The sequence below is a fragment of the Danio rerio genome, chromosome 21, assembly GCF_049306965.1.
Source record: "Danio rerio strain Tuebingen ecotype United States chromosome 21, GRCz12tu, whole genome shotgun sequence".
Lineage (NCBI taxonomy): Eukaryota > Metazoa > Chordata > Actinopteri > Cypriniformes > Danionidae > Danio > Danio rerio.
The window spans coordinates 19,441,838-19,463,324 of record NC_133196.1 but is presented as its reverse complement, the minus strand read 5'-3'; the positions used below and the strand labels follow the sequence as shown (position 1 = coordinate 19,463,324).

At 36.3% G+C, this 21,487-nt stretch overlaps 1 protein-coding gene across 10 annotated transcripts in view; it reads left to right on the top strand.

Moving 5' to 3' along the window:
• vav2 (vav 2 guanine nucleotide exchange factor) overlaps positions 1-21,487 on the top strand; it is a 238,597-nt gene that overhangs the window by 203,010 nt on the left and 14,100 nt on the right. For 4 of the 10 annotated variants that reach the window (XM_009295357.5, XM_068216026.2, XM_009295356.5 and 1 more), the window contains 9 exons: positions 8,580-8,679; positions 13,432-13,527; positions 15,447-15,515; positions 15,676-15,762; positions 16,550-16,635; positions 16,743-16,875; positions 17,298-17,312; positions 18,972-19,081; positions 19,169-19,270. In XM_009295357.5, coding sequence (XP_009293632.2) covers positions 8,580-8,679; positions 13,432-13,527; positions 15,447-15,515; positions 15,676-15,762; positions 16,550-16,635; positions 16,743-16,875; positions 17,298-17,312; positions 18,972-19,081; positions 19,169-19,270 — 798 coding nt within the window. Of the gene's footprint in view, positions 1-8,579; positions 8,680-13,431; positions 13,528-15,446; positions 15,516-15,675; positions 15,763-16,549; positions 16,636-16,742; positions 16,883-17,297; positions 17,313-18,971; positions 19,082-19,168; positions 20,875-21,487 lie in introns of those variants that run through there. The other 6 variants (XM_009295358.5, XM_068216025.2, XM_009295361.5 and 3 more) reach the window with 3 other exon arrangements.

The window sequence follows — 21,487 nt, the reverse complement described above, 5'->3', positions numbered from 1 at the left end:
TTGGAGGCATCCCTACATCTCTGCAATGACTCAAATAACTTATTAATAAAATCATCTGGAATGGCAGAGAAAGCGATCTTGCAAGACTCCCAGAGATTATCAGTATTCTTTGGATTCATCTTCAATGCCTCCTTCATCTCACCCCAGACATCCTCAATAACGTTCATGTCTGATGACTTGGCTGGCCAATCCTGGAGCACCTTGACCTTTTTTGCTTTCAGGAACTTTGATGTAGAGGTAGAAGTATGAGTAGGAGCGCTATCCTGCTGAAGAATTTGCCCTCTTCTGTGGTTTGTAATGTAAAGGGCAGCACAAATGTCTTGATACCTCAGGCTGTTGATGTTGCCATCCTCTCTGCAGATCTCTCGGACGCCCACATACTGAATGTAACCCCAAACCATGATTTTTCCTTCACCAAACTTGACTGATTTCTGTGACAATCTTGGGTCCATGTGGGTTTCAACAGCTCTTCTGCAGTATTTGTGATTATTGAGAGATGCAATTCAATAAATCTAACCACTATAAATCTAATTCAATAATCTGCCACTTATCCCAATGATCAACTAGAAATTAAGTTAATATTTGTTGCTTATACAACTGGTATGGATGACAAGACTTTTGTCAGGTAGCGTATGGACATGTATAAGCATTTTAGAATCATAAAGAACACTTGATAGTGTCTGAGGTTAACATTTCTTAACATCTTCAATCAAGTGAATGTAGAAAGCAAAAAACGGGTTTAGTTTAAAAAGAGGGAATACACTGAAATAACCATTACTGGCAGCTGCCTGATTAGTTTAACATCATGTGGCAGACAAGCAAGCTTCAGAAATGTCCTTTTATTTAAGTGATGGTTCATCTAAAAATGAAAAGTGCAATCTTACATTGCCTATGGTATCCTAAACCTGCATGCCACAAAAAAACTAAATGATCTGAAATAACTTTAGACCCCTTTTACTTTAATTGCATGAGATATACAGTAATTCAAAACAATTTTGTGGCTCATAGAAAAACAGTTCTAAAGGTTTTAAAGACATAAGGGTGAGTAAATGGTAGCTTGTATTGCAGTAATGTGTCTGTTTTGATTTCATGTTAGCTCTAAAGTCTTTAGTATGCTCTTTCAAGCAGCCACTTGTTCTAATGCACATTAAAGACTTTGTTCCTCTTTTATCTTCTTCCCTGCTGTAGACATCTAATTTAACCTCCGCTTGAGTGCATCCATAGATATCTTATCTCTCGGGTGGGTAAATGACGTCTCCCAATGAGAATTACCATATAGGCTCTTACGAACATAACTGAGACTTTATTCTGCACCAGATTTGTTGAATTCAGCAGTTGCACGGGGCATTTGCTTTCTCCCCATGAGAGCTTGATCTGTACATTACTGTGGTGTGGGTAATGATAATTACAGGTTCGTTTTCAGTAATGATAACACACTCTGACAGAAACCTTTCTCAGTAATATTCAATCCTTTTTTCTTATTCTTTTTAACTTCCATTAGCTGAAGCAAACCCAATAATGTGCTTATTTGCTATTTACAGTTGTTTAAGTTGACAGGGATCGATCACCCCCCCCCCACCCCCAAAAGCATGGAAAAGAATAGGGATGAGGAGACAACCCTATTGTTTCCATTTGTCAGTTTGTATAGGTAATTGGCCCATTACAAGGCTCTTCCCAGTACCCAGCGGGCAGCATCACACAGAGTCAGCGTGACAGCACCGCCTCTCTCGCCCGCACTCTTTTGTTTATGTAATTCTGAGCCTGTCATCTCATTGAGCCAGTCTTCCGTGGGTGCTCCCACTAACATGCACTTTGGCACAACATTAGCGGGAGTGCGACCTCGTTCTGACACGCAAGATCATTTCTCTATACCTTGCTGCAGCACTTTTCCTTTTTGCTTGATTTCCTTATCCACCTGTTTGCTTGTCTATATTGTCCATGACCATCATTCTCTTTAGATAATTTAATTAGCTGATTCTCAGACATTTTTAAAATACTTTACTTATCCAACTTATCCTACATGTTTTTCACAGCAGATGCCCTTCCAGCTGCAACCCAACACTGGGAAACACCCATACAGTACACTCATATACACACACATACACTAAGGACAATTTTTGTTTTAATTCACTGATTCAGAGGTTGCATAAGAAGATGTAATGAATTTCTGTTTAAACACATCAGCGTATAGTTATAACTATACATTCGAAATACCAATTATAAATATGTATTTAACAAATAAATAAGTAAGGGACAGCTCAGATAATCACAGAATAAAGGTTAGAAATAATCTACTCACCTATTTGAACAACAAGAAACAATAAAATATATCTTCCAGACAAAGTTAATCCCATCGTACGTCCAGTAAAACCATTGGAGTATATGCCAATTTTAGATAGTTGTGAGGGGAAAAGATTGACAAATATTAGGGCAATGATCAACAAAGCTAAGACATTTTTTATTAATTTCAACGTTCTTTCAAGATTAAAAATATGGGAGAAATATCGGAAAATACTTAATGATAGGATGATAGTGGGATAGAATGGTAAAATATGGGACAATCCCTGCAGAATCGGGAGGGGTGAACAGGAAGTGTTTATCGAGCAACAGTTTTGCGGGGAATGCAAAAACTTAAAAAAATAATAATTTCCGATCACTATTGTTTTTCTTTCATCCATTTTTCTTTTCTGCCACCCATTTTTTCCCCCACCATCACATCCCTTTTAGTTCTCCGTAGACATTTGGGGACATTAAGCAGTAAACAAAGCTCAGTGTTGTTTGCAAGTTATTCATTTCATTAAAGTAAATGTCTGCTTTCTTACTATTAAAGCCATATGTTGATCATCACCCTTCATATGGAACCTCTGCACTGACTGATGGACGCACTCCATATGAGAAACTGATCCCAGATCAGCTTCTGTACAATTTAAATATATATGGGATATGAGTGTTTAAACACAAATTCACTAAATAATACAGTATGTAAATGTGTCCACATCCTGAGTGTTACTAAAATAATCAAATGCTTTCGTTATAGATCATAGTTGCATATCATCATCATTATAGTGCATTCCTAAAGTGACACCTCTGTTATCAAACAAAACAAAACGTGAGATTCATTTGCTGCTCTTCGCTTGTTTGATAACAGAGGTGTCAAAAACGTTGTGTATAAAAGCTGATCTGTATGGAATCACTTTATCATATAGAGCACATCCGTCAGTCTGTGCTTATACATGTATTAGCTGATTCAGAGGTTGCATATGAAGGGTGATGATGAACGCACAGACCTCCTAAGCTCTGCGTAACGGGTCTGTGATGAATTCTTTAAATTTTAAAGTTCGTTTTGGCCCAATACCTCCATTAGTGGTTCTGTTCTCCCATCAGTTGGAATAGAATAACTTTTGCATAGATTACAACAGAGACATTTTTCACCAACCTACTGTAGACCACACAGAACCTAAAAGGTACACTTTCAAATTTGAGTTTACAAAAAAAGCGCCTTTTTTTTTTTTGAGGGATTGATAACACAACAACATATACAATTATTTAAATAACATTCAACAGTGTTTTATCAAACTTTAAAGAGTTTTCTTTAAAATGATACCAAACATTTGCAATTACACCTCTGCATGTGGATTTGGTAAGCGTTTGAATTCAGGTTGGCAAAATCCAAGCGGAAACCCCAAAATGGCATTTGACTTTAAGAGGGTTATGAAAAATAAAGTGAATGCAGACATTTTTATATTAATTTCAATTTACTTTCAAGATAATCAAATCAAATCAAATCACTTTTATTGTCACATCATCAGCAGCACGTGTGCTATGATGAGTGAAAAGCTTAGGTGCTTGCCCCAGACAGCACAAAATACAGACAATACAAATAAAATGATAGTGCAAAATACAGACAGTGCAAATAAAATGATAGTGCAAAATACAGACAGTGCAAATAAAATGACAGTGCAAAATACAGACAGTGCAAATAAAATGACAGTGCAAAATACAGACATTAAAAATATATGAGAACTATGGGAAGAATACCTATGTATAGGATGATTAAAACATATTTGCAAAGATGCAAAAGCTTAAAAAATATATTTTCCTATCACTTGGTTTTTTTTTTTTTCCATACATTTTTTTCCTCACCATCACGTCCCTTCTGGGTCTCCTTAGACATTTGGTGGCATTAAACAACGCTGAGTATTTTTGGCAAATTATTCATTTCATTAAAGCAGGGCTGCGTCAATTTTCATCTGATTGGCATGTTTCTCTTTTTCATTATGGAATGCACAGACCTTCTCCCTTTCCTTTCAACAAAGAGAGAAATGGCCAGGGGATTTGGCTGTTGTGTGGCTGCTATCATCCACACCTCCTTCCATTGCTCAAAAAGCCCAGCTGCCTTTAATTAATTTTGTTATCTCTCTTGTAAGTCCCTGTGACCTTTTGCGGCACTGCGTTCCACAGAATGAAATAATTGAGAAGCTTTTCAGAAGCTGTTGACACTATGAAGGGCATATTGAAGAGCAAAAACACCATCTCATTTTAAACTGTATCAAGTTGCTTTATGAAATCACAGATTTTATAATGTCTTTAAACTCTCAAATGTTTTTTTTTTTTTTTTTTTTTTTTTTTTGGAGAGTTATTTCATAACTATTTTAAGAGATAGTGCTAAAATAAGCTAAGAGTTACTAAGGAACATTATTAGTTGGTTTGCATTGAGATTAAGCCGCTATTCACTGTGTTGTGCAGTGTTGGAGTGAAGGTGAGGGGTCTTCAATGCCTCATGTCAGAGACTATTACTTCTCTCACCGGCCTGTCACTTCCACTTTGCTCTCCGTTATCCTCATCGGCCTCGGTCTTTTCCTTTGGACAGATGGAACTGGAAGGAGAGCGTCTTTCCCAAATTGTATTTTCTGTGAAATAACATGCATGACAGCTTTGCCATAATGAGAAATTCGGGGACAGCGGGCGATTGCAGCAGAAGAGAGATGAATTCAAAGAGCATGTGTTTACACAGCGATGGCAAAGGTTTTCACCCCGGGGAATATTCACACTTAAGCAACCAAGGGTGTTTTTTCTCTCTCTCTTTTCCTCTCAATCACATCCCACCCTCACAATCTGAAGTGCCAAAGGAGGAGGAAACAAGGATGAACTTCTGGAGAAGAGCCTGAATAGCATTGACTGGTTTGCCATTGCTGTTGTCAGAACGTTGCATGTCTATGCTTGGCTGGCATCGCAACCAGTGAGACAAATTCCAACATTTATTTTTATTTCAACACCTTTGCTGTACAATTTGCCTTCAGGTAGGCTGAAACTGACTGTTTATCACTGCAAGCTGGATAAGTCATCAGAATTGGCTTCATAAAGAGTGCATTCCTTCAGGCTGCACTGCTGATGTGCAGTGGTTCTGGTTGTTAGCGTGTTCTACTCTGATCGCATTTAAACACATGTAATTAATGGGTCATTAAAGAGTGATCTCTACTGCACACTAATTTATGCCTGAGTACAAGCCTAAATGAAGGAGCATTTGCATCCTTCCTAATCAAATCTGTTCACTGAATTTGTACGCCACTCTTCACATTATTGCTTGTGCTTGTACGAATTTTTCTTTGTAATTTAATGTAGGCTAATTTAGTAACAATAGATGCTCCGCAAAGATGTACAAAGCATGGTTTGAGTGTTTGGGTGAAAGAACATCCATTAGAGCATCATGAATGGACTTGCTAGTGAACAAAGCACGGCTGTCCACTTTGAAAAATAACCTAGCTGACATGGTTGAATAGATTTTACTCATGTTCAATTCATTATTAGGAGAAATATTTACCTCAAGCAATGCTCAATTAAAGCGATTAACATTGAAAGGCACATTACATTTATTAAACACATGAGGTTAAAATATCATACTATTAATTTAGATATGTGTATACTGCCATTCAAATGCTTGTGGTCAGTAAAATTTTTCATTTATATATATATTTTCCATAGAAAAAGAATTGTTATATAAAAACTGTATATATTTTAATAATAAAATGTACATTCAACATTTAAATAATTTCTGAGATGGCAAAGGTAACCTGTTTGTTAAGTGCGACATCACGCGAAGCAGCTTTCAGTCCAAGTGCCATATTAAACTGTATGGGGAGGCTCATCAAATGGTAATAATACACATTTACAAAGCGATGTCTTTTGGAAAATCATGATCGAATAAATATATATCCATGCCATGCCCAGGGCTTGAAATTATCGAGCAAGTTAGACAGACACTTCCATCAGCCACTTTGGCTGGTTGAAAATAATTTTTAATTGTAGTTTTTTTAAAAGCTGGGCTCGACAGTAAGGATGGCCCAATATGTGTGCAAATGTAATCTTAGAATCAAGAAGCAGCACGGCTGACAAAATAATTGTGTTTGCCCAAGCACAATAAAACAGGTGAATAGCGAATGAGAGGATGATCACTCGCGCATGCAGGTGAATTGATGCGCGCAACTGTTTAAATCAGCCTTGAAAAGCATGCACGCTCCCGTTTACTTGCACGAAGCATCCTTGCCTAGAGGAAATGCAACTGGTGTGATCGGTTCTCTTCGAAATAGACTGGACAAAAAGTGATGATCTAAAAAAAAAATTTTTATTATTATATATATATATATATATATATATATATATATATATATATATATATATATATATATATATATATATACACACTACATTTCACTTGTTTTGACACATTATGTAAAATTTGCATCTAAGAAATTATTATTTATTTATTTTTGGTATGGTCAGAGATAAATTTGGTAAATCCTTAATTGTAGACCCTAAAAAGTCATGTGAAATTAAAAGTGGCCATAAACGAATATTTTCTCAATTCAAATAAGTAGCGGCTTGGACCCGGAAACAGTATTTCATACGTCACCGTTATGTCACGACTTAACAAGTAGATAGATTTTCCTTCAGTCGCTAACATCAGATGTTATTCTTTAGAAATGATTCTTATGTTGATTTTTATGATCAAGACCAAGACAAGAATAAAAGACACCTTTCAAGAATAAGACACCTTTCTAATTGATATGTCAAAATTGTTGAAAACAATCATGCTTTGTGGGAACTTGGAAATTATTGTTGTTATTGCAATACAATTTTGCATTTTAACAAAATATAGCAAATTTTACTTTAACTTAATAACTTTTACGTTTTGTATATGTTCATATATGCAATTTAAAACTTTAACAGCTGCTGTATTTCTGTCTGTTCTTGACTAATTTGAAGATTCTTCTACCATTGTTCCTGCTATTTCACGTGTCTTACATAGAGCGCCGTCTCTCCCTCTCCGTCCATTTTACGAGGCACCTGAAACATTTAATCTGGAAATTGCCTTGTAAAGAAGACCTTCATGTTCAATTATGTCTGTGACATCTGTTATTACAGTTAATTCCCGACACCTGCTCCCGCATTTTCAATATGCTGTTGAATGTGCGTTTCGGCTCATAATTGAGCGAGGCCGCCATTAATCTCCATCAGTCCATTTCCATAAGGAACCAAGCCCGTCTCTCTTGTTCCAGATTAGCCTTTAATCAGGCCTGCTTAGCCCAAGGGCACGGAGGCCCAGACATTGAGCAGAGCAGTAAGGGAGCCCCTTTTCAGCTTAAGACACTTTTACTTAGCTTTACGCTCTTTACAGTAGCAAATCTTAGTGGGTGGCTCAAGTGTCAATGCATGGAGCCTGTCCTAGATTGCAGACCATGAAGAAGGTTGTAACACTTCAGAGACCATAATTAATGAGCTGGATTTGAGTTGATCATCATCCTTGAATTCATTTGACCCCATTCAGATTTTGCCCTCATTAGTGGATAAACTCAGATAAAAATGTATCTTGCTTTGATCAGCCAACTTCTCTTTTCAGATCTGATTTTTCTTTTGGGGGGGAATTCTGCGGGATAACTGACACTTTCTTTCTTCTGATCAAGGATAACTAACCAATGAGTCTTTCTTGTGAAGTGAAATTGGCTTAACTAAGACCACAATTAAGAGGCAGGCAAGCTGAAAGTATGCGAGGGTTTGAGCTTGCCAACTATGCCAGTGTCCTACTTAAATCAGAGGCAGAAATCTGTGCCACACGTGGTGCCATCATCTAGGCGAGATGACTTTGAGCTGTTTCCAGCCTGTGCTGATCGCTATCAGGAGTCCATTGTGAAATTTAATAAATGTTTCTTGATGTGCTCAGTGGCCCAAATTAACTTGTACACAATCCAGAATCCATCAAAAAGCTTCACTCATATTCATTTGATGAAGAAAGCACAACAGATGTAGCTCCGTTATAAACATTATTGAACACTGTTATGTTTATCATTTGGTTTTAAAGATTCATAAAAAAAAGAAATATTATCCCAAAGTTGGAAATTCTGTTATCATTTACTCACATTCATTTTGTGCCAAACCTATCTAAATGACTTTATTTTTACGCAAAACATCTGTTGTTTTCCTTATAATGAAACTTTTATTCATCTTGTTTTGGGAATTGCTACTAAATTTGTAGTAAATTTGATTGCAGGCTTATGTTCTCCGCCTTTTTATTTAATTTGTAGACTGCTGATTTACGGCCAATACTGCAGCCATATGGAGAACGCTCAGAAGACACTGGATGAGCTGATTGCCACACGAGAAGATGTCAAATGTAAAGTGGAGGTAGGTGATTACTTTAGCTAATGTTGAATGGGACAATGTAATGCTTTTGTAATATATACATTTTTCATGTATACAGTTACAGTTTTATTATATGTAGTGGTGCTTACTGCCTGAAACTTTGCATCCATATTTCAACATTTAAAAGAGTTGATTTCGTTTATTAAGTGCAGTGTTTCATTGCTTTATAGACACTCTCTCTAAATGCTAATATTTTATTAATTTGAGGAGCAGAGAGTTTGTTTATAACATCTGTCAAGTCTTATCCAATACTGATTTAATAGCATTTACATAGCTTAATGTTTGTAATGTGATTTTGGCCAAATGATGTTAAAAAAACAGGAAAAATTGAGCACCCACATAGTTACAGTAAACTTAACCTGCAAGCTTGATTAAAATTTCATCTAATACACTCATGATGGACAAAAAAAATTCCTTACATTCGCTGGTCACAAACTTTGTAACTCAATTTAAGCTTGATTTTGGTAAAATGTAATCATATGACATGCTAGTGTATCACCATTCAGTATGTAAAACCACATTATGAAATTTTGATGGCATTTTGCTTAATTATTTAAGAAATGTATTTATTTTTTATAATTTCTCAAAAAGTGCTCCGGTTTCCCCCACAATCCAAAGCCATGTGGTACAGGTGAATTGGGTAGGCTAAATTGTCCGCTGTGTGTGTGTGTGTGTGTGTGTGTGTGTGGGTGTGGGTGTGGGTGTGTGTGTGGATGTTTCCCAGAGATGGGTTGCGGCTGGTAGGGCATCCGCTGCGTAAAAACTTGCTAGATTAGTTGGCGGTTTATTCCGCTGTGGCGACCCCGGATTAATAAAGGGACTAACCCGACAAGAAAATGAATTAATGAATTTCTCAAAAAGTAGTGGGTTTGGACATAACAAGGTTTCAATCGAACAGTGACGTATGTTTGTGTGCCTATACTTTACATATGTATGCCTAGTTCAATCAAAAGTCCTGCAAATTAATAAAGTTTCAGTTTAACTAACAAGAGACAGTAAAAATTATTTAATTGCTTATCTGGGTCTCCAGGCTATGCAGTGTAGGTTCATCTCTCATCTATATTCAGAGTCCTCATGTAATTCACTGGTTATGCCATATACTGGTTATGCCAGTCACAAAACTCATTCATTGTTCATGTTAATTGCTAAGGTTAGAACGTAATGGAGGCACAGAATAACAGAATATTGGCTGATTCACCTGTGCAACTGCTGGGATTGAATCAAGTCAATTTGAATTGAAACTGATTTGTTAATAAGTAAAGTAAGTAAAGTAACTAAAGTAAATAAATAAATAAGACCTGTGTTGTGAACTAAATCAAATTTCTTTAAAAAAAATCTACTCGAAGCACTGTTGTGAACATTGTTATTGCTTTTGTGATCTCTCATAAACTCAGTCTGTTGCTTTCACACAATTTCTTGTGGCGTGAAGAGTTGATGAGACAGTTGATATTAATTTTTTTTTTTTCCCTCTTTGTTAAAGATATAAAGCTTTAATACCCATTTCTTACTATTGCATGGAAATTAGCAGGCAGGATATTTAGTTATTTAGTGTTGAAATGATGTGCATTTGAAACATGAGCATGATTAAATAAAAGCAAAATGTAATTTTGTAGGTTATTAGTTTTTTATATTTTGAAAATTGATAAAATCTGGTGGAAATATTATTCAGGTCATGCTCCCGGTAATAAGCTTATTTCAGCCGGTTGAGTGTGCTGAGGCAGGGACAGTGCCTCAAAGCGACTGTTTCAACAGCTTTTTTTTCCTAGAGACCGCTTGAGTGGTCAGATGCAATGCAACACAGCATTCCCTCAGCAGACTGCTGTTGACAGTTTTGGGACATGAACTAATTTTGCTTTCTATTAATGCTGCTCAGAATGCAAAAGACTATAGGGCTTTTTTTCTCCCTGTCAGTGTGAGGAAATGTGGCTTACTTTAATTACTTTAAAAAATAAAGAGTGGCATAAGAAGCCGGTTTATTTCCAGTTGGGATTAAAGGAGATTACAGATAAAATCACAGCATCTGCAGTAGTGGACGTGCTTGTTGACAAATTCACGTAATTATTATCATCCTGTTATCTCACACATAAGAAGGCGTCCGTAATTGGGTACAGTTCATTCAGAGCGTGGCTACAAGACCTCTTGGAAAGAGACGAGAGGCTCTTGTTGTGGATTAGCTCTTGTTGTGGATTAGAGATCCTTCATCAGGAGGTACGTGGAGTCCCTGATAGTCATAGAGATGAGAAACCCCTTACTGAAGTATATTCTGAATGTCAAGCGTGACATTTGTGTGGTCCATCCACCTTGTTTACTTGTCACGTGAGAACAGGGAAGATTTCAAATAAAAGGATTAACACGGAAAGTAAAGACAATAAATTTATCATGCAGAGGAAACACATACTGTACATGTAACCTAAAATACATATTTGATTCCAGTCATTATTATTTAACAAAATAAGAAACATTTCTGGTTATATAGTTTATAATTTATGTGATTAAGTGGCCTGTTTCTCTCTCAGAATTTGGAGAAATTTAACATAATGAGGCTTTATAATACCAGTTATATTAAGGTTGTATAATATTGATATTCATAATATTTGTTCAGATATGAACTGAAGTCACATTATGAGATATCAGTCTTAAATTGGGCTCCATAACCACTGTAGTTTGTGCTGTACCTGAGAAGTTAAATATTTCTGCAGTATGCATTCAAATAACGTATTCAGCATGTGAATGTGTCTTGATGTAAAGATTGTGAAGATTGAAGCCTCCTGTAACTTATTTATGATTAGGGTTAGATTATCCCATAGAATTATGATTTCCCCAGCCAGTCTGGCTTGCAAATTTCCCCAAAAAAGAAATAAATAAAAAAATAACAAATCACAAAAGTTCACCAATGTTAATCGTCTAACTTCGATGAATGATTGATTTGTTTCTTTCTGACAAATGGCGAAAAGCAGTGGAGGCTGTAATATTGCCTATTAATCAAACTTCCTGTGGAGGGTTAATTATGAAATTAAATTATAGATGATTTATATCTGTGGATAGCGGCTGCATTTGCAGGTGCTCCAAATAATTTGCAGGTTGGGCAGGCCAGCTAATCTGAAAACTTTTTTGACAAACATATTTATTTTACATTTTGTGCAGATACAATATTATATTCATACAAAAAATAAGTAACACACTGTACTGCTTTTTCACAACTAAGAACCAATGAACATAAAAACAATATAGTTATTAAATAACACGGTAAATGTAAATATATAAATAATATAATATAATATATATTTATGAATGAATAAATAAATTACAAAAAATCTAACAATAACAGTAATAAATAAATAATTAAAAATATTCATTATTATTTATTCATCGTCCGCTTCAAGATCAATGGTGTAAATATAATTCAACAAAGGTTTCCATGTTTTGTAAAAAGATTTTAAAGACCCTCTTAATGAAAAACTAATTTATATATTATCCATCTGTCATATGAAGTTGGATATGTTTGTTTCCACCTAAGGAGAATAAGCCTTCTAGCCAATAATGTGGTGAAAGTAACAACATTCTGTGTTATTGAAAGCATATTTGATCTAGAAGGATTTCCGAATAGTGCTGCTAGAGGGTTTGGAGTGGCTGATATGTTAAAGATTTTTTTCAAAAGAATCAAACATTTTAGACCGAAACACTGTCAATCTTGGACAAGACCAAAACATGTGTGTGTGATTTGCTGGAGATTGTTGACACCTATTACAAGTATTACTTTTAGTTGGGTATATTTTGCATAATCTGGCACTTAAAACTTGTATTTTTTTTAACTTTTCTTAAAATATAGGACTGTTTTCAAATATATTTTCTATTATGCAGATTCTCAAACTGTGTTTTTGGGCTGAAATGGAGGTGAAAGATCTGAGAGAAAATAAAAAAGGGACAATTAAAACAAAAATGAAAGGCAAGAAGAGAACAGTGTGGGAGCATTTAGGCGAAGCAATTAACAAGTCAATGCTTGGGCTAAACATAGGATATAGTTTGTGTGTTGTAATGAGAGCAACAGTGACATTCCCATTAAAGTCTGAAGGAAGTAAAGCCGGTGTTTGTTTTAATAAGAAAATGGAGGCCAATCTGGGCAAAGCCAAACTTTTGCTTCATAAATAAATGTTCATTCAAATAAAAAGCAACTAGCATATTTTCTATAGATGCACTGCACAGATTAGCTCCAATGCCACTGAATCTTCTGATAAAAATAAGCAATTCACTAACCTCTCACTTAAAATAAAGAGTTAGAATAATTAATGTGATGATCAGGAGTGAATATCTATATTAGAGAAATGAATAGATGCAGGTGGAGAATTTGTTTGATATATAATCTCATATATTATATATCTGTGCATCTGTTGATCTGCGCATCTTATATCTTATACACACACACACACACACACACACACACACACACACACACACACACACACACACACACACACACACACATCTAAATATTTTTTCTACTATTCAATATATAATTATTATGTATAGATAAAATAGTATATTTATGAGTGTATGTTGTTAGGTTGTTTGTATTTATTTTGTTTATTCTTTTTATGTTGTTTACTTTTCCCCCACTTTAAAATGTCATTTCCTGAAGCACTGTCATTTTCAGCTTTGTAAAGTGCCATTTTGATTTTGGTATTCAGTAGTACTTTTGAGTTTCTGTTGAACTGTTGTCATAATATTCCTCCACAGGAGTGTACCATGAAGGTTCAAGAGGGGAAGTTCAAGCTGCAGGATCTCCTGGTGGTCCCCATGCAGAGGGTCCTTAAATACCACCTTCTGCTAAAGGTGAGAAGCGCTCATCATCATCGACACCCTTATCAGCTCCTCCGTCACTGAGAGGGTTTAAGAAAAAATAAGGAACCTGTTCAACTTCCATTTATTTTGATTTAAAGTTTAAAAGCAGAGCAGCAGCACCTCTTCTGAACCCCTAAATCCTATAAAACATTCAGATCATTTTTACCTCATCCAACAAGACCCATGTGGCTCTCCACTCTGCCTAGCCACTGCTAATAGAGATCATGTATAAAACAGGACGCCCTGCATGATACAAACCATCATTAATTCACAGCACGCATTAATAATGGATACAGAGAGAAAGAGTGTGACGTGTGACAGACGGGCAGGACACAGCAGAGCGGGAAGAGAGCTTTGGGAGGTGGATACAGTGACACTGTTTAAATCAGCCATGCTTAAATCATATTATCCGCACCCCATTTCATACACTCTAACCTAGGGAGAGTTGCTGTGGTTCAGATGACAGGTGCTGTTTCCTAAAAGGCTTCTTTCTTTGAGGATATCCTCTTTTGAGCATAGATGCTTTGGTTTCAGATCGCAATCAGCTAAAAATCGCTGCTTAATTCTCCATCATTGACCTCTCAATTTGATGCTGTATTTTATAGAGATGCTATAAAAAATTGTATTTCGATGCTGTAAGAAGCTCTAGGGTTTACAGTGAATGGTCCAAAAAAGAGAAAATATCCACTCCTGTCAACTATGATTGTAATGGAATGAGGGATATTTTCTTGGCACACTTTGGGCCCAATAGCACCAATTGAGCATCGTGCCAACGCCACAGCCTTCCTAAATATTGTTGCTGACCATGTCCTTCCCTTTATGATCAAAGTTTACCCACCTTTTGATGGCTACTTCGATAACGCCACCTGCCATAAAGTGAATCATCTTAGACTGGATTCTTGAATCTGACAATGAGTCCAATGTACTCAAATGGCCTCCAAAGTCACCAGATCTCATTCCAATTGAGCACCTTTGGGAAATGGTGGAACGGAAGATTCAATATGGACCAAAAGCTCTGTGGAATATTTCTATACCTTGTTGAATCTATGCCATGAAGGATAAAGGCAGTTCTTGAGGCAAAAGGGAGTCCAACTCGGTACTAGTAAGGTGTACCTAATAAAGTGGCCAGTGAGTGTATGTTACTGTAGAAAATATTTATGTAAAACTACTTAAAAAAAAAAAAAAAAGATCTACAATATAGTTTAGAATTGTCTTATGCTCACCATGACTGCATTTATTTCATCAAAAATGAATTCAACTTTATTATTGTTTGTATTTTATTAGAATTTAATTAGGAAATTTGTTCATTTAATGGCAAAGGAGAATGTTCAATGTTAGGTTTCATATGGGATCTTTATTTTCAATTATAAAATGTATAATTTTATTTCATAGTCATTACTAGTCATTAAACATTTATATTAAAATTTAATGCATCAATGATGATTAAAAGTATTAATGTCAGAGAAACTACTGATTGGACATCCTATACATAATTAAGGCTTTAAAGTCACTTTAGCATTGGTAATACATTGCTTTGGATATAAATATCTGCCAAAATTATTAAATGTAAATATAAAGCATTTTTATCCAGTGGTTTTCCATATTTGTTCACCAGGTCAGTGTCTTTGTAGGTTAAGGTTTTGACTCTTTCTTTTATAGGTGTTTAGGACCTTTAATAACTGAAATATTTTAGAAATAATTTTGTGATATTTAAGAACTATTGCCAATCAAAAACTATTGCCAATCAATTTTATTCTTTTGTTTTATTTTATTTTATTTTCAGTTTTGAAGAAAATGTTTCCTTAAGATAAATTTTTGGAGTGAGAAATCACCTGAAAAATCTTTCCTCTTCTTACTATAAACAGGCTTTGTTTGTATATGTAACTTATCATTATGTTGTCTGTCTGCAGGAGTTAGTGAGTCACTCTATGGACCGACCAGAGAGGCAGCAGCTTAAAGAAGCACTAGAAGCCATGCAGGTGTGAACTCTAATACAGCTACCATATACTGTTTGCTTTTGGTTTGTAATTTAACTGTGCTTAACATAACTTAACATTAATTACTTAATGTGTAAATATATCTTAGTATTTCGGTAATCAAGTGGTGTTTTAATGAGTGTTTTGTCTATGTCTTTTGAAGGACCTGGCCATGTATATCAATGAGGTGAAAAGAGACAATGAAACCCTGAAGAAAATAAGTGAATTTCAGAGCTCTATAGAAAATCTAGTGAGTGTTTGTGGAGATCATAATCAATGCAGTAAATGCAGCATAACGGTGTACTTCATCACCTGTAGTATTAATGACTCTTTTTGCCTAATATGTTAATGCTTTATATATTGCATGTGTATTTATTTCCACTTGTCATGCTTATTCAAGGGCCTGTTGATTTTTATATCACTTCACATTACCTTAACAAATCTAGTTGCACTCCTTTGCTGTCACTTGAAAGACTTACAATGTCTGAGTTCAAGCACATATCAGCATGCTGGCCAATTCCTCTTTATCCCCAAACATTTAGTTGTTTACAAGCCTCCACCTGCCCCCCGTCTGTCACTTCTGTTCAGTAAAATAAATCCCAAAAAGCCTCCAGGCCACAAGCACAGGCAGGCACACTTAGGACTGTGTTTAAAAGGAATGAAATCAGTGTATCCTCTTCCAGTAGCTAATATAAGAGTCAGTGTATCAGCTCTGGTTTATTTATGTGAGGGCCTGTGGTGCAGATGACGCCTGCGGCTAAACATCAATGAGCCAATGAGGCATGCCACTTACGGACAAAGACCTGCACTGTGGGCTTTGCCGTGCCTTTAATGACTCTTAATAAAGCAGCAAGTGTACTATTTTGTAACAAAAACATGAGGCATAAATCTGTAATTGGTATATAAATATTAGAGAAATGTCCTTAAGGTAACACAATTGCTATTGCAAGCAAGAAGGTCATCCATTGTGCATGAAACTCCTGAGGCCTTTATGCTAATATAAATGTATGGATTATAATTTTGTGTGTCATTTACAGCAGGTGAAGCTAGAGGAGTACGGTAGGCCAAAGATAGACGGAGAGCTCAAAGTGTGCTCTATAGTAAACCGGACCAAACAAGACAGGTAAGACTGCACCTGTCCATTTGTTTTTGTTTGCAGCAGGATCAAATGGGCTGTTTTGCTACACAATAATTTGTGTTTCAATCCATTTCTTCCTTTTCTCTACCTAGATATATCTTCCTGTTTGATAAAGTTGTGATTGTTTGCAAGAGGAAAGGTTATAACTATGAGTTAAAAGAGGTTATCGAACTTCACCTCTACAAGATGTCTGATGACCCCATGAATAACCGTGACATGAAAAAGGTGAGAGGCCTTCGATTGGCCAGCCATTGGATTTGTTTCAGAATAAATATACCTAATTATATTAGTTTTATCAAATTGATTATGGCACTGATCTTAACGTAATGTGTTAAACGTGCAAAGGCAATTGGGACGGTCTGATCGTTTGCTTGGTGAATAGCACAGATGGATTTCGTTCATTATACGCTTGTCCTTGAGTGTTATAGCATGATGCTTGTAATTGCAACCAATCAGAAATGATGTACTGCCCTCTTCGGTGCTCTGGCATGTGTATGTAAATGCAGAGAGGTCGATGCATTCTCCAGGAATCTAACAATCAGGAATTTTTGCATGTATATGAGAATGCATGTGTAACAGGGTGTCTCTTTCTCTCTCTCTTTCTGTTTTTTCTTTCTCCGCCTTCAATCTCTTTGCATGCCTGCCAGTCGAGTGGAAAAATGGTAAGCTGAATGCTCATGTTCTTTAAGCACTGACGTGCTGTGATTGTGCATTTCACTTCTTTGACGTTGCGATCGGTTTCCTGTCATCTCAAGGGATCCATCAGCTTTATGCTGCCAGAATAGCATCAGCAGTTTTTACAAATCAACAATCTGATATTTGTTGTGCAGACTCCATTGAGATGCATTTTCAGCATTGATCATGATCTGCATTTTTCAGTGTCTTAAAGATCTCATGAATTATAGAAGTTTTGTCTTTTACCTCTTTTCCACCAGAATGGTTTGTGTTCTGGTTCTGGCAGCAGAATCTTTTGTCAGCCTGTTCTCTGCCAGGTGAACTAGACCCTTTTACAAACTGGCCACGTATTTCCAATGACTTGGAGAATGAAAAATGATGTACTGTAACACTGCTATGTGTTGTTTACCTGGCTATAACCAGACTAAAAGATACATTGCAGGTCCTGCTGTTTCTATAGACATTTTAGCACTTTTGTTTTTTCTTTAGTTTGCACAAAATGTACATATGAAAGACAGGAACCCACATATGAGGGTGCTTTCACACTAGCAATTTGGTCCGCACCTAGGTTCGGTTGACGTCAGAGTATGGTACGTTTAGCTAGTGTGAACGCTGTCTTCCAAACTTGGGTGAGCATCCACGATCTATACCCGAGTCCACCTGAAAGAGGTGGTCTGGGGTATGGTTTGTGTGAACTGGTCTAGTTCCCTTCTGATATGTGTGTCTGTATATCACCTACCTTTGGGACAAGCGGGCCTGACACAGTGCAAACAGTGATAATGTCTGCTTGTCTTCACCAAAAACCACTTCTGCAGACATCGCATGATGTTCTGTACATTTATCATATTTTTTTACAGCAGATAGATACTAGTGGCTCTTTCGGTAACAAAGCAAAATATTTAGTAAAAGCATGATGAACGTGATATGCGGACGTCTCCATTTTGCCACTTTTGTGGCCTTCACCTAGCAACAGCTGTACACAAAACAGCAGCTTAATGATGCAGGCATACTGGCGTTTAGAAGAAACCAGCCGAAAAGGTGGCAAGGGGGGACAATCAAATCTGGGTTTGGTCCAGACAATTGAACCAAGTGTGAAAACACCCTGAATCAGGTCAGTGGAAAAGGGGTAAATGAGATCTATGCCTAGTGTTGTGCTGACAAAATTAAATACAAATATATATTTTTTAAACAGTCGTTTCATCACAGAGATTTTTATTTAAAACAATTCTGGGTAGAAACTAAAACAATAAATGTTTAATCAGCAAATATGGAAATAAGAAGTATTTCTTAAGAATCATGTGACACTGAAGATTGGAGTAGCTGCAGCTGAAAATTCAGATTTGCCATCATAGAACACGTCGTAAACAATGTAATGTGTAATAAAATTTTTCAATATTCTAAAATGCTGAAATATTTTGTTTTTAGAACATATTTAAGATCAATATTTCAGAACATCCGGTTTCATAAGGAAACTTGTCTATACAGAAAGAAAGCATGAAGTGAATTCCTAGGAACAAAAGCTGTGTTTGTAGCATGACAGGCGAAAACATGAACATTGGAAATAAAAATAAAAAACTATACAGGCAAACAGGTGAATGACCATTAGCACAATTTCAATTCATCAACCATCTTCTCTCCACCCATAGTGGTCGTACGGCTTTTACCTGATCCATCTGCAGGGGAAACAGGGCTTCCAGTTCTTCTGCAAGACAGAAGACACCAAACGCAAATGGATGGAGCAGTTTGAGATGGCCATGTATGTTAAATCCTCCCCATGTTTCAAAAACACACAGTTATTATGCTCTTTGATCACCATATCAAGTGTGATTATTAATCCACACAGGTCAAACATTAAACCCGAACGAGCCACTGCCAACCAGCACAACTTCCAAATGCACACGTTTGAGAAGAACACCAACTGCAGAGCCTGTAAAATGCTGCTGAGGTGAGGATACATGTACACATTTACCACTTCTCACTAAATTACAGAGGCGGTGCAGTTGACTGAGACAAGCTTCGACCCATGTTACTAGTTCTGCTGGTCTACTGATCTGACCTCTATTACATGAGCTGCTTCAGTGATTGGCTGTATCGACTTGTGTGAAATCATAGTGCGCTGACCTAAATTTGCCACTCTGCAGCACAGGTCAATGTGCACATTGGCTGCTAATTAAAACGGTTCCACATTTCAATCTGTGTGCAAACTGGCCTGGGATTAGTTTGGATGTTGAATGGTGTCGCTTAGTTGTGCCGACATATGGAGTCACAGGGGGTGATGGTTGTTGTTGTTGTTGTAATAATGCATGAAAAGTTTGCTTTCAAAGCCAAGCATCAATTTTACAGTGACTCATGCGTAGAATTTGCACAAGCCTCTAAATATTACGTTTCAGTGATGTTTGTGCTGTTACATCCAATGCAGGTATAGGGGACTATGTTGAACACAGAAATATTACAGTAGTTTAATTTATATAAAGAGCACTAAACCAGGACCAGTCACAACACCACAAAAAGAGTACTCTAAAGTTCAAAGATGTATTTACAAATTTTATGTTACACACGAGATAGTGGTTTCAAGGAAGCACTTGCTTCAGGAGGGGAATTAAGCCAAAATAACAAGCAAAACAGGGTTCTGTCTGGGGGTTAAACCTCTAAATAAACCACAAGAAAACAATGATGGAAATAAACAACAAAACTAAACTGACTCCCTGACTGACCTCAAAACAGGAGAAAAATTCCAACAAAAAGGGCAGGCCATCCACCTCCTTACTGTTTCCTGGAAAAAAAGCCAAATAAAGAAATCAAAGTTCAAAGTTACCAAACAGTGGTAATACTCGTGGCAACAACAGAACTAAAATACCAGTCATCTACAGGTCAGACAATAATCTCAACAAATCACAACAACTCTCGTATCATCTGAAACCCAGTTAGTGCTCTGGAGAAAGGTTCCTTTCTAGCTTCTTTCTCAACATCTAAGTGTCTGGCCTCTGTTTCACATGATATAAAAATCACAATAACTGAAAAAATATATGTCGTCAACATATTGTAACAGTGCTATGGGCATGAATCATACCTCAAATTGGTTTGTTAAATTCTAAAGGTGGAACCAGAATATCATAGAGAGTGTTTAGGCAATCCAACCTGCTTCATTTTGTTTCATGTGACACTGTTTGCTAGCATGGCTCAATGATACAACATACTCTACGTTAATTCTTCTTACCATTCATTTCGTGGGTAACAAGGGTGGGTTTTCTTAGCCTTGTGAATGAATATCTCCACAAAGATGCCTGCTATTTAAAACATTTCAGTTGTTTAAATTTGATTGGAAATGTACTCATGCAGCATCCAGTAGATAGTGAATATCACATACTTCACTATATGAAGAAAGAGCAAGAATAAAATATTTATCTTTAAACAAAACTTTTGTGAACAAAAAGGAATAACAGGGAAAAAGTCATTTACACAATATAAAAATCACAATAACTAAAAAAAAAAAACATCTCTAAATGTAACAGTGCTACAGGCATAAATCATACCTCAGATCCAGAACCAGAATATCATAGACAGTGTTTAGGCCACTTCCACACTGGACAGAGACAATCCAACCTGCTCCATTGACTTTCTTTTGCTGTAAGCTGCCTCCCTGTCATTTCTAGCATTTATTACAAAAAGCAGAACGATGCCCGAAAGCAAACAAGCTAAAAAACGAAACAAAAAAAATTTATAAGCTAAAACCTTTTAAAGCCAGCCTTTTAAGAGTGACAAATGTAGATGTAGGTCATAGACATGAAGCATCACCTGGAAGAATGGGTAAAGTGTGGGATCCTGACAGTCAGTATGGCTGTATGAGAGAAACATTTTATCACTGGAAAGTCAAATATGCAGATGTGAGTTTTATAAATGATATTTTTTGTAAAAAGATATATCAGTTTGACTTGCAAATTGTGGATAAAGCAGGGACAGTGTGGATAAAGCAGAAAGCTGCACAGTTACATTATTTGCAAGTGTCAGAAAGTTGTAAGTATTAAAGTGTTTCACGTCGAGCTATTCAATTGGATCATTTTTCCAACAAAAGCCTGGATAAGGAAAAAGGTTTTTCGTTTATTTGCAGGTCACCTTTTTGCATAGCAGCATTTAGATGTAGTTTGATTTTTCCTGCAATACA